The 11,948-nt window shown below is 44.6% G+C and overlaps 1 protein-coding gene across 1 annotated transcript; it reads left to right on the forward strand.

Moving 5' to 3' along the window:
- The first annotated feature begins 11,032 nt into the window (after positions 1 to 11,032).
- LOC123440379 (isopentenyl phosphate kinase-like) lies at positions 11,033 to 11,733 on the forward strand. Its single transcript, XM_045116950.1, has 2 exons — positions 11,033 to 11,167; positions 11,271 to 11,733. The coding sequence occupies exons 1-2, from the start codon at positions 11,098 to 11,100 to the stop codon at positions 11,567 to 11,569; spliced, it is 369 nt and encodes a 122-aa protein (XP_044972885.1). The 5' UTR covers positions 11,033 to 11,097; the 3' UTR covers positions 11,570 to 11,733.
- The last annotated feature ends 215 nt before the right edge of the window (positions 11,734 to 11,948 follow it).

Raw genomic sequence — 11,948 nt, forward strand, 5'->3', positions numbered from 1 at the left:
TCTATATTTTTAATGCACGTTAAAGTAGAAAAAATGTTTCTTTGTCATCATATGGTAATCAAGAACAATAACATTCTACATACAGTCTATTTAATTTCTACGTGCATTTAGCTCATTGGATGCTCATTGGGTGGGGTTCGATAATTAAAGAGAGAAGATTTTCTCTTTCATGACGGTAATAAAAAATAACATTCTACTTATGGTCTATTTAATTTCTACATGCACTTAGCTCATTGGGTAGGGTTGGGTAATTAAAAAGAAAAATAATCTTTAGAAAAAAAAGAACACAATCCAAGACCTGTGCATTTGGCGACTCAATTGTCTCATATGAAACTCACATGGCCCGAGCGGCTTACAAGTACTTCATCTCCATCATGGACGCCCGTGTTCGGCAGGATTTCTCGCTAAACCTAGGCGCGCTAGACAAGAGATACTTCGACCTGGTCGACCTCGACAGGCCTTTTTCAGAGGAAGAGATCTGGGCCGCAATCAAACTGATACCCTGCCCTGCGACACAACTCCCGGACAGATGGATATGGAATCACATGCGAATTCCTATGGTCTTTCTCGGCCATCATCAATCATGATATTTGTGAAGCTTTCAACAAACTGTATCTCATGAATGGGAGCGGCTTCCAGAAGTTGAATGAGGCACTCCTAATCCTCTGTCCCAAGATGTCGAACATGTCCATGCTTTGTGAGTATCGCCAATAAGTGTGATCCACATATTCGCCAACTTCTTTGCGATTGCGAAGGTGCTATCCTTGCGCCCCGCCTCACGTCTTGGTGAGATGTTCTTCACCAATGAGAGATTATTCGTGTCGGTCGCAACGTCTATGACAGATTCCTTCTAGTACAGCGAACAACACGACACCTCCACCAGCTACGAGCACCACGAGTTCTACTCAAGCTTGACATTTTCAATGCCTTCGATTCCATCTCATGGGCCTTCGTGCTGGAGATCCTTCAATACCTGGGTTCGGGCAACGTTGGCGCGAGTGGATATCGATTTTGATCTCGTCCACATCGACCAAAGTCCTCATCAATGGAAACCCTGGTCCACCAGTGATCCATGAGTGTGGTCATCGCCAGGGAGATCCGGTCTCGCATATGCTCTTCGTGCTCGTCATTGATGCGCTCAACTTCGTGTTCCAAAAGGCTATAAAGGCTGGAGTTCTTCACCACGTCACTCCCCGGCACGATGCATCTAGCATATTTCTATTTGTGAACGATGTGGTCATCTTTAGCCACACCGACCTAGATCATCTCGTTGCTATCCAGGTAACCCTGAACACCTTCGGCACGACATCGGGTCTAAGGACCAACTCCTCCAAGTGTTCAGCGACATCGATTCAATGCCTGACTGCTCTTGTGGAGGCCGTCGGCGAGGCTCTAAACCGCCTCGTACGTCAAGCACTTCACTATCAGCTACCTCGGCATGCCGCTATCCAGGAGGAAGGTGCACTCCTCCGCACTCATGTCATTGGTGGACGAACTGATCAATAGACTCTCCACTTGACACGACTCGCTGCTATCTCGTGGGGAGCAATTGGCGCTAGTCCTCCACGTTCTGAGTGACATGCCCGTCCACCTCTTAGGCTGGTCATAGCGAGGAGTATCATATAGTAGTATCATGCATATGATACTATTGTATGATACTATCTCCATAATGCATAGTATCATAAACTAGTATCATAGGTGGCCTTATTTATTGACATTCATGACACATAGTAGCATAACATTTAACATGTTACGGTATCTACCTATGTTACTCCAACCCTCTCTCTCTTCTTTAATTATCTGCCACATCAACATGTTTGCTAGTCCCAAGTATATGATACCACCTAAGTTACTCCCACTATGGCCAGCCTTAGGGCATCTCCAATGGTTGTAAAATAGTTGTTGGTAAATTTTAACACATGGGATTTTTATGATGTGTCATGCAATAAATGAGAAAAGAGAACAAGGTTGTATGTAAATTAATCAACACCCTTGCACAAGCTCCAATGTAGAATAAAAGAACACCTTATTTATTATCTCACATCCTATTGAGCAAACTAGATACAACCCATTGGAGTAGTTGTATGTTAAGGTGTTGATTGATGACATGGCATATTTTACCAACAATCTAAACCCACAAACTGTTGGAAATGCCCTTACCCGCGATGGCGCTCAACTCGATGATCCTGAAGAGGGTCAACAAACTCATTCGCCACTTCTTCTGGTACGGGAGGAAGGAAGCATGAGCTGGTAACTGCCTCGCTCGTGGCCACGTGCTTGTCGCCCCCTTGAGCTTGGTAGTTTGGGAATCCAGGACCTACACCGAACCGGCATCGCGCTTCGGGTTTGATGGCTCTAGCTTTTGGTACTAAGGCCTTTCCGAGTGCATTGGTGTTTAGATGAGGTGCTAAGTATATTAAAAACCTTAGCAACTAATCTTCTCAATGCATAGGTGCTTAGCTTTTGTTGCTAAGCTTTTCTCATGAAATTCTTTAATAATTAAACTTCTTCATGCATTGGTTGGTAGTGTTTTTACATAGGTTCACGCGCTTAGCACCGTTTCTTCCTCGGGTCACCATAATGCTCTCTCTCTTCTTTAATTACTTTGCCACATCATTATTTTGCCTATGTGGCACCCTTAGGACCGATGCACTGGGAAGGGCCTAACACCACCGTGCCCATGGCACCACCTTCCCATGCAAGGCAAGCCTGAAGCCCAACACATCTTTCACACATCTACCACCTGGACCATTGGGGACGGCCACACGTGGATCCTGGACGTCGCTGGCTATCTTGGGCCCGAGGCCACGGTGCATTATGTCCACATATGGCAGCATTTAGAGCATCTTCAACAGTCTGTATATTTAATCATTGATATAAGTGTTCACATCAGCAGCCAACAATACATCATGCGGGCTTTTTAATGAAGTGTATGTTAACCGTATGTAAAATAACTAAGCGGGTTCATTAAATGTTGAAGAAATGATCATGCTGGCCTCGGAGCTTGTGCGTGAACTGTTGCTTTAAGTTCATACGATTTTATTTTCTTTCTTCTTTTATTATGTGACATATCATCAAAATCATCTATGTGGCAATTTTACGAACGATGATCATACAACTATTGGAGATGCCCTTATGCGGTATCACCATCTCAGCCACCATCCCGAACTCCGTCTGTTGGCGCTGGACTACCAACGGCATGTACTCCGCACGTTCTTGCTACCTCGCGTTATTCCACGGATCCACCAACACGTCTTACTGGCATTTCACCTAAAGATCGTGGGCGCCTCTGAGCGTCAAGCTCTTCCTATGGCTCATTGAGCTCGCCTGTTGTCGGACGGCTGCACGCTCAGTCTAGTCCCTGTAACCAAACATGATGGACTTTTTCTTAAGGGACTAGAAAAAGACTCTACTGGAGGGTCTTTTTTCTTTAGTCCGTGGAACTAAAAAAATCTAGTCCCTTGAAACCAAACACCTCCTTAGCCACACGAGGACTACCTCACCCGCCTGTTTGCGTCCTATGTGACCAATGCGACGAGACTATCCATCATCTTCTTGCCGGTTGCGTCTTCTCCCGCAACATCTGGCACGATATCATGCACTGGTGCCGCACCCCAGCTTCACCCTCGGACGGCTCCACCGAGTTCTTTGCATGGTGGTCTACCACGACAAGGCTTTCCCCCGCACCTCAGCGCAAAGGCCTAGGCTCTTTAATCACCCAGGTTGCATGGTGCATATGAAAGCATCGCAACGCCTACATCTTCGATGGTGTCTCACCATCCGTTGGTCAGCTCACCCAATTCATACGCGATGAAGCTCGGGTATGGGCTCGAGCGGGAGCAATGGGACTGAACATGATTCTGTAACGTAACGCTTGTATCGGGACCTAACGTACCCTTGCTCTTCTGTTCGACATGCAACCTAGGCTGCGCCATCTAGTGCGTCTGCGGCCAATGGCTTGCACCCATGCAATTTCTAATCATCCCTATCAATGGAATGATAGGCAACCACATATTTGCGGAAAAAGATGTTTAAAAAAACTAATTACGGGTGAAGAAACAAAACAAAAACAAAAAAACAAACAATATGAAAAAGATCATGATAGAAACCAAAAAAAACGTATAACAAAGAGAGAAAAAACGAATAAAACCAGTGAAAAAACAAAGTGTAACGAAGGAAAAAAAAAAGAGAAACCAGAGCGGGGCTAGCGACTGCCCTAATGAGCCGGCCAATTCAGCAAATGCGGGTTAAATCCTCTTAATGTTCAAATTAGATTGGAATCAAAGAGTTTGAATTGCTGATTTCAGAAATTAAAAGTTTAAAATTTGATTTAGCTTTTGCCTCCAAACTTAAGTTTCGCTTTGGACTTTTTTCAGTCCCAGCCGTCCTGCTCGGAGTTATTGGCGTTAATTAAACACGACTAGTCCATGTCGTATTAGATTGAAAGTCTATGCCGTAGTAACTTGTACCGTAGGCCCCGCTTGGTTTAGGTGTATTTATATACACTTGTATTTATTTTACAGGTGTATAATACTGGTCTTATTTGATTTTTAACTGGAAAGAAAAACGATCGGTGAAGATATGTATATTTTACACCGGTATCGGACTAAAAAACGTCAATCAATCACGGCCTAAGTTGTTTCAAGGAGCACAGTTCAAAACAGCCTTGAGCCCTTGATACGAGCGAGCTTGCGGCAATACGCCGGTTTCGTTCGCGTGCGTTTTGTGCTTCCGGCCGGCTGGCCGCTTAGCATGTGCGTCGGTTGTGCCTTTGGCCGGCGACTAGTACGAACTTGCTACGTTGCTCAGCAGTTAGCACGGTACGGGTTCAAGTCAGGTTCTCGGCGAGAAGCGGGGTATCCTCATAGTCATAGGGTCATAGTCCTAAGTTAGCGGCAGGTTCATCCTGTTTCGCGGAAAGGCAGCCCACCAATGACGGCGGCGAGTAACTCAGGCAGCCAGGTTCGTTTGTCATATTTTGCAAATCTCTAATTCACTGATATTGGTTGATCTATATCTATGTTTTAAATAGCAGCGGTCCTCTAAATCAGTTATAGCGGAGGTATAAGAGCAACTCTAGCAGACCCCGTAAAACGGCCAGCCCGCAAAGAATCGGGCGACTATGCGGGTTTGGACTGCTTTTCCTACCAGAGCAGACACTGCAAACGCGGCCCGATCCGTAAAAACTTTGCGGTGGCCCGTAAACGCGACCGCTCGACCGGTATAACTGCGGGTTCGACCGCTGGATGCGGGTTGAAACCCTATCCCTCCGCCATCGCGAAAAGTCCCCCCACCTCACCGCCGGCGCCTCCAATCCGCCGCCGCGCAGCTCCATTCCGCCGCGTAGCCTCTCCATTCCACCGCCCTTTGATGGCCAGCTCCTGTAGCCGTAGGAACGATGACCCCGAGAGGGCTCGTTGCGTCAGATCCGACGTCGTCCGTAAGCGCGCCACCCGCCGGTACACGCAGTGGGGCCTCACGCCGCCGTCGTCGCTCCTCCGTCGCGAGACAGAGGAGTACGACCGCGCGCGCGGCCGCCTCTTCTCCGACAGCTCATTCGAGGCGTCGAGCTCACGCTCGTCCTCCTCCCTCCCACCGGTGAAGAGGGAGCTCGAAGACCTCCCGTTGGTGAAGATGGAGCAGGAGGCCGAGGCGGTGTCGGAGCGACGTGCCGGGGCCGTCGTCGGACCAGAGGATTTCCTCCCTCCTGCGGAGGCGGATAGCCTTCTGCCCGTCCTGCTGGCGCGGAGTGCACAAGTGGCGGAAGAGGACCAGCAGCACCGCCGGAGGGAGGAGGAGATCGACACCGTGCTCTACGAGCAGGGTGTCGCGTCGGCCATCGTCTTCGGCCATAAGGTGGAGGAGTGGCGCCGCGAAGCGACTGCGGAGAAGCGCATCTACGTCGAGCTCTCCTCCGACGAGGACGACGACTGAATGTAGGATATCTACTACTGCACGAGCTCGACTCCGGTGAGCTCAAGTTTGCGTAGTGCGGTAGGATAGCTAGTAGCTCTAGTGAGCTCCGATGAGCTCGAGTAGATGATGCCCCCCTCTAGTACTGAATGTAGTTTGTATGATCATGACTATGGTTTCAATTTCGTCCGCAAACGTTTATTTTTCAAATTATGCAGTTTCATTATGCGGGTTCTGTTCTGCGGCACAACATTTCGTCCCGCAAAACCCCACTTCGTCGAACTGTAAAACGCGTTTGCAGGTCGTGATTATACAGGGTCTGCTAGAGTTGCTCTAACACGCTATAGCAGTCTATTTATACGTGATATTATTTAACGACATCGTGCTAAAAAGGCTATAGCAAAATTATAACGGAGCTATAGCCGTCTATTTATAATTATGATCTATATACATCTAAAAACTACACCATCATTACCGTTTTATTCCCCCTCAATATATGCCGGTCTAGTCGATCTACCACTTGGTCGTTATATCTACTCCTTAGTTCAAAGTAAATACCACTTGGTTATATCTACTGCTTAGTTCAACTAGTAAATGCAAATGCCTATGTGCAGTGCATGATGATATTATACGGTATATTAATTACATAAATATATTAGGTAAGATATTATTTGCGTGTGAATTATGTGATTCATGTTGGCAATATTTGAATAATATTAATTGCATGCTAAATTCGGAGTGCTCATCAATGAAGCAATAGATGTTGGAACGAGCTGATTTGATGGACGAGATTGGTTGAATCTGCTCCTTACGGTCTCTTAATATTGGTATAGATGTAGATTATGTTGAGTAAATATGTAATTTTTCAAATAGATTAATCCACGAAATAATTACTACCATGACATTGACAAGATTCATGATATACTGATCATGGAGCATACTAGCAAGTACTATGCATATAGCAGAAACATCTATGCATATAGCTAGTATTATTAGGACAGAAATAAACAGAAGCAGGATAAACAGGTTATACCCTCCGATTGGCCACTTGGCCGTAGCAGCAGAGTTGGCGGCGGCATCATCCTCTATCGCCTTCTTCTCGGCTTCGGACTTCTCGAGGAGGAGACGGTCGGCTTCGCTTGGTGAAGCCATAGCGATGACGAGGACGACGCGGACGTAGACGAAGCAGACGGACGGAGGCGAGCAGTCGCGTGATCGCTCCCCAAAAACCTAATCGCCCATCTCCCGTACAGGAACCGGAGAGGCGGGGTTTCGGAGGCGTGCTCTCCCGTAGACCGTGTACGTGGTGAACGGGACGGGGTCGTCGGCGGCAGCAGTAGCAAAGGAACGAGCGCGTAGGGTAGAGGCGATCTGATCTCGCGACGGCATATGCGGCCGGGTGGAGAGAGGTGGGCTGAACCCACGTTCGAGTCGGTAACAGCCCACGATCCGACATCTCAGATCGTGGCGCATCCGTTACGACCGGCAAAAATAAGGCGTAGGTATAAGATCGACTCGGCTCATTTGCGGCGCGACGCGGCGGCGGAGGACGAGGAGTGCGTGAGGGCCTTTCTCTTCACACTCTTCAATAGCATGTAGAAGAGAGACCCTTATAAAGGGGTCCAACTTCTTCTTCACTAGCGGGATGGGACTAAACTTTCCACCACCAGCTTGTCATGCCACCACCTACATGGGTCTTTGAAGATTTATGAATTTCTCTTTTGGGCCTAAAGCCCATCACAGATTTCAACAGATTAACCATAGTCTAAAAGGGATCTCATATAATGTGTTTCAGAACAAGTATCATTTACAGGGACATGGAGGTCATGAACTTAAATGAAAAATAAAACTCAAAAGAATAGTAAAATATTTCAAATTTTCTGGGTTTTTTTTTTGCATGAAGCATGATGTGTGTTCTACATGCCTGCAATTTTTTTATGTGAAATCTCATTTGTGAAGGTGTGGGCAAATCAACTCCAAAAAGAGTGTTTTTAGAAGCATGTTAGAGCATTGATTCTGTTGTTTTTGCCCAATCCTCCACAAATGTGACTCCATCATGAAATTGCATGCATGTAGAAAAGAAAAAAAAATGTTTCTTTAAAAAAATAGATTTTTTAGAATTTGTTTACGATGTTCGCTCGCGTCCACAATAGCACTGGCGTATAGGGGTTATCTCAAATTTTACTTTTCCCGTTTTGTGAGTCTCAATTTTATTGCTCTCCATCATATTTTTAAGATGCATAAAATCGATGCAGGCATTAAGAAAAAACTCACAGGTGCATGTAAAAGTTCCTGGTCAAATATTGGTCGTTGATGCAAATGCATTGGTAAACATTTTTTTTTATGGAAACAAGTACGCTAGTTGAGTACTTGCAAACTAAAAAAATATTTCACCACACACCAATTCACTATCCATCTTGGTTTGTAAGATTTTTGAATTGAAACCTACAACGGAAAGGTAGAGAACAAGTCTTGGTCAACTAGCTGTAGCATGTTCATGTCATGAAAATTCCTAGCTGGAAGGGAGAGAAAGAAGGACAGAGACGGCGGCTAGTGCTAAGAGTATCTCTACCAGACCCGTATAAAGCCAACCCGCAAAAGTCGTTTACCGTTTGCGAAAAAAATTGCGAGGCGATGGGGGTGCTGACACAGTCAGATCCCGCAAATCGGACCTGTAAAAAAGGATATTCGCAGAAGATGTTTTTTTACGGGTCGGCATTGCGGGGTCTGCTCGGGCGGCACCGCATCACCCCCGCAAACCGAAGGCCTCGTAAATCAGAATTACTAATGTGCAATATAAATAAAATGACAATATTACAAATACAGTGATCATCCAAAGTACAATAATTATTCAAATAACTGTAGCAAATTAAATAATTCAATACGAAACTTGTCCCGTATACAAATCACACATGAATGAAATGAAAATGAATGAAAAAATGAAATGTGTTACTGCCCAACCCTTTGTCAATGGTGTTCAATAAGATCCTTCTGAAGTTGACAGTGGGTGTTTGCATTTTCAATCTCCCTGGCTACCCACATTGTGATAAAGAACACCAAGTTCATGTCAATATTCTAGTACACCAAGTTTTTAAAGGTTACTAGGACAATCCTCATACGTTACAATGGGATATAAATATTCTAGTAGTATGTTAGTTTATAATTATTTGTCCATATTAATGCCATTTTGTAAAGAAATGTCTACAAATCTTGTCCATGCATTTCTTATAGTTTGATAAGAGGTTTGGTAAGTAAAATAAAGTGGAATACTTTGCCTATGAGGTACTCCCTTTGTTCGTAAATATAAGATCATTTAGAGAGGACGAGAATTTTTAGGACCTGAATGTATATACATATTATATGTTAAAAAAATAGTAATTCAATAATAAGTTAAAAAAATCTGAAAATATTTTTGAAATAAACTTGACCTTCTATTGTACTTGTGAGAAAATTTTGATAAAAAGAAAATTATACTTTGACTTCTTTTCAAAAAATTATAATTTTTGGTTAAAATAGTGTAAATAGTGACCTATATTAACTTTTTAACTTTTAAATTTTTGGTTAAAATAGTGTAAAACAAAGTCAAATTTAATCTAAAAATATTTTGGAATTATTTTAACTTTTTAATTGATTATTAAAATATATCCTCATATAAGATGCATATACAACCAGAAATCAGAGTGTATTTCATTTTTATAGATTTCATTACGAACTACATACGAAGCAAAATAAGTAAATCTATATTTTAAAATATGAGTGTATACATTCATATGAAATCCATAGTGAAATTTTTGAAAGATCTTATATTCAAAAACGGACGGAGTATAATGGATGATTTAAAAAAAAGGATAGTTGGTGTGAGAACTATCAAATTGGAGCGTAAAAACTGAAATTCACTCTAAAAGAAAACTAAATCTCAATTTGCTTTCTTTTTCCTCCGGTGCGTCAGGAGGACTGGCTCGGCAAGATGCCTGAGGACATTCTTCTCTGGATCCTAAGTTGTTAAGGAATACGATTCAAAACAACCTGGATACGTGCGTGGGTTGTGCCTTTGGCCGGCCGTAAATCGACTAGCTAGTAGGAGTACGACCGGAAGTGGCGATTGAGCACACGAGCTCGCCTGCTCACGATATATGTGCCAATGGGAAAACGACGTGTTGTGTAGGTGCATTGAATGTGATCGTAGAGAGGCGGGACAGGTACGTAGCATACAGTGAATTCACCGTCTGATGTGACGACGGCTTGACGGTACACCGTTCATATGTATTGTTGGTACAGGACGAGGTAAATCAGCGTGTAAGTCTACGGACTGCATAGTGTGGCCGGGTAAATTACGTGTAGACGTTTACCGTACCCCCGATTGAAACGTTGCGCTCATAAACTTTGATATGTGACGACTTTTTCTTCCGATCTGATTACTGCCAGGTTTGCTACGTCTTGGCCAGGATGTGATTCTTCCGATGGAACTGTAGCTTCGCCAACCATATTAGGCTAATTCTAAGTGATTCCTTAAAAATAGAGGAGCAAATCGACGAAGTAAATTTAGTGGATGATTTTTACTCCACTAAATTTTGGTCGGACCTAGCCAAACTCTTAAATTTAGTGGAGTAAAAAAAGAAAAATTTGGCGATCTCAACACGAATTAGATTTAAACAACCAAAATTGGACATGTAATGCACATAATCATCTGCTAAAACATAGTCAAGTTTTAAAAACATAAATTTGAACTTAAAAAAGTTGGACACATAATGCACATAATCATCTGATAAAACATAGCCAGTTTTTAAAGATAAACTTGAAACTTAAGTCAAGTTTTTTACCCTCACATGCTCGCGTTTAGGTGTGCCAGCCCCACATTTTTTCAAGTATCTCTCCCTAATAATAAAGCAAATACGGTTTCTGGTCGTCCGTTGTGGCATTGTTACAAAAAAGTCCCTCCGTTTTCAGTTAATCAACCCGTGGTCCTTTCTTAAGTGAGAAAGACGTTTTGGCGTGCCACTTTTATAAAAAGAGTCCCTGATGTTTCCTCACATCAACCCGCAGTCCGTATTTAAGTCAGAAAACGAATCGTTTTTTACATTTTACACAAATCCCCCTATATTTAATCCAAACTAACCCGCAGTCTAGGGGCTCTTTCTCCAATCTCCACCAACTACCCCGGCGAGGACGAGGAGAGGAGCTCCCATGGCGGAGGCGGCACGGAAGCAGCGGAGCACCGCTGCGCCCCGCCCCGTCCGCTGCATCGTGAAGCTAGGTGCTCCCTCCAGCCGTATTTTCCTTTCCTTTCATTGTGTGCTTCTGTACCGGCATACGCCTCTCCGGCCGGTGCTGATTCGACGAACCCTGTGCCGACGCAGGCGGAGCGGCCATCACGAACAAGGGGGAGTTGGAGAGCATCGACGAGGAGAGCCTGCGGTCGGCGTGCGCGCAACTGCGGCACGCCATGTCCGGCGGCACCTCCTCGGAGAAGGTTATGGGGATGGACTGGAGCAGGAGGCCCGGCGATCCGGCGGACCCGGGCGTGGACGCGGAGGGGTTCGCGGGCATGGCGGGGCTGGGCCTCGACAGCAACTTCGTAGTCGTCCACGACGCCGATATACATAGCTCGGAACCTCTGTTGCTTCTGGGCACTGGTTCCCTGTCTCAGGCTTGCTGATGTGCTGAACTGGGTGATTTGGGGTGTAGAATCCACATGAACTGATGAACATGGTTTGGGATGTTATGTGCTGTCAGAATCGATGCTAACTACCAAGTACCCGTGAAATGCCTCTCAGTAAACAAGTTCAGATTATAAAATGCAAACAACCTGCTTCGAAGATATTTAGCATACCATGGGTCTGAATGATAGTCTCTACGTTCTGTCTGGAGGATAGTGCTGAACAACTAGGGGAATTGGTCAGTTTTAATGCTCCATGGCACCTGGAATCCCTGTAACTATAGTTGCGTTGTTAGAGATTGAGTTGGTAAATTCGTGTTCATAGTATCAAGATTATAATAGTCCCCTAACCTGAATTTACTACTTCAGATTCTTTTGG

This window comes from Hordeum vulgare, chromosome 3H (assembly GCF_904849725.1).
Source record: "Hordeum vulgare subsp. vulgare chromosome 3H, MorexV3_pseudomolecules_assembly, whole genome shotgun sequence".
Taxonomy (NCBI): Eukaryota; Viridiplantae; Streptophyta; class Magnoliopsida; order Poales; family Poaceae; genus Hordeum; species Hordeum vulgare.

Bases quoted from the DNA above. Each gene is read 5' to 3' on its own strand.
- LOC123440379 (XM_045116950.1), top strand. From the start codon at position 11,098: ATGGCGGAGGCGGCACGGAAGCAGCGGAGCACCGCTGCGCCCCGCCCC. The intron at 11,168-11,270 runs GTGCTCCCTCCA...GTGCCGACGCAG, and splicing joins CCGCTGCATCGTGAAGCTAG to GCGGAGCGGCCATCACGAAC.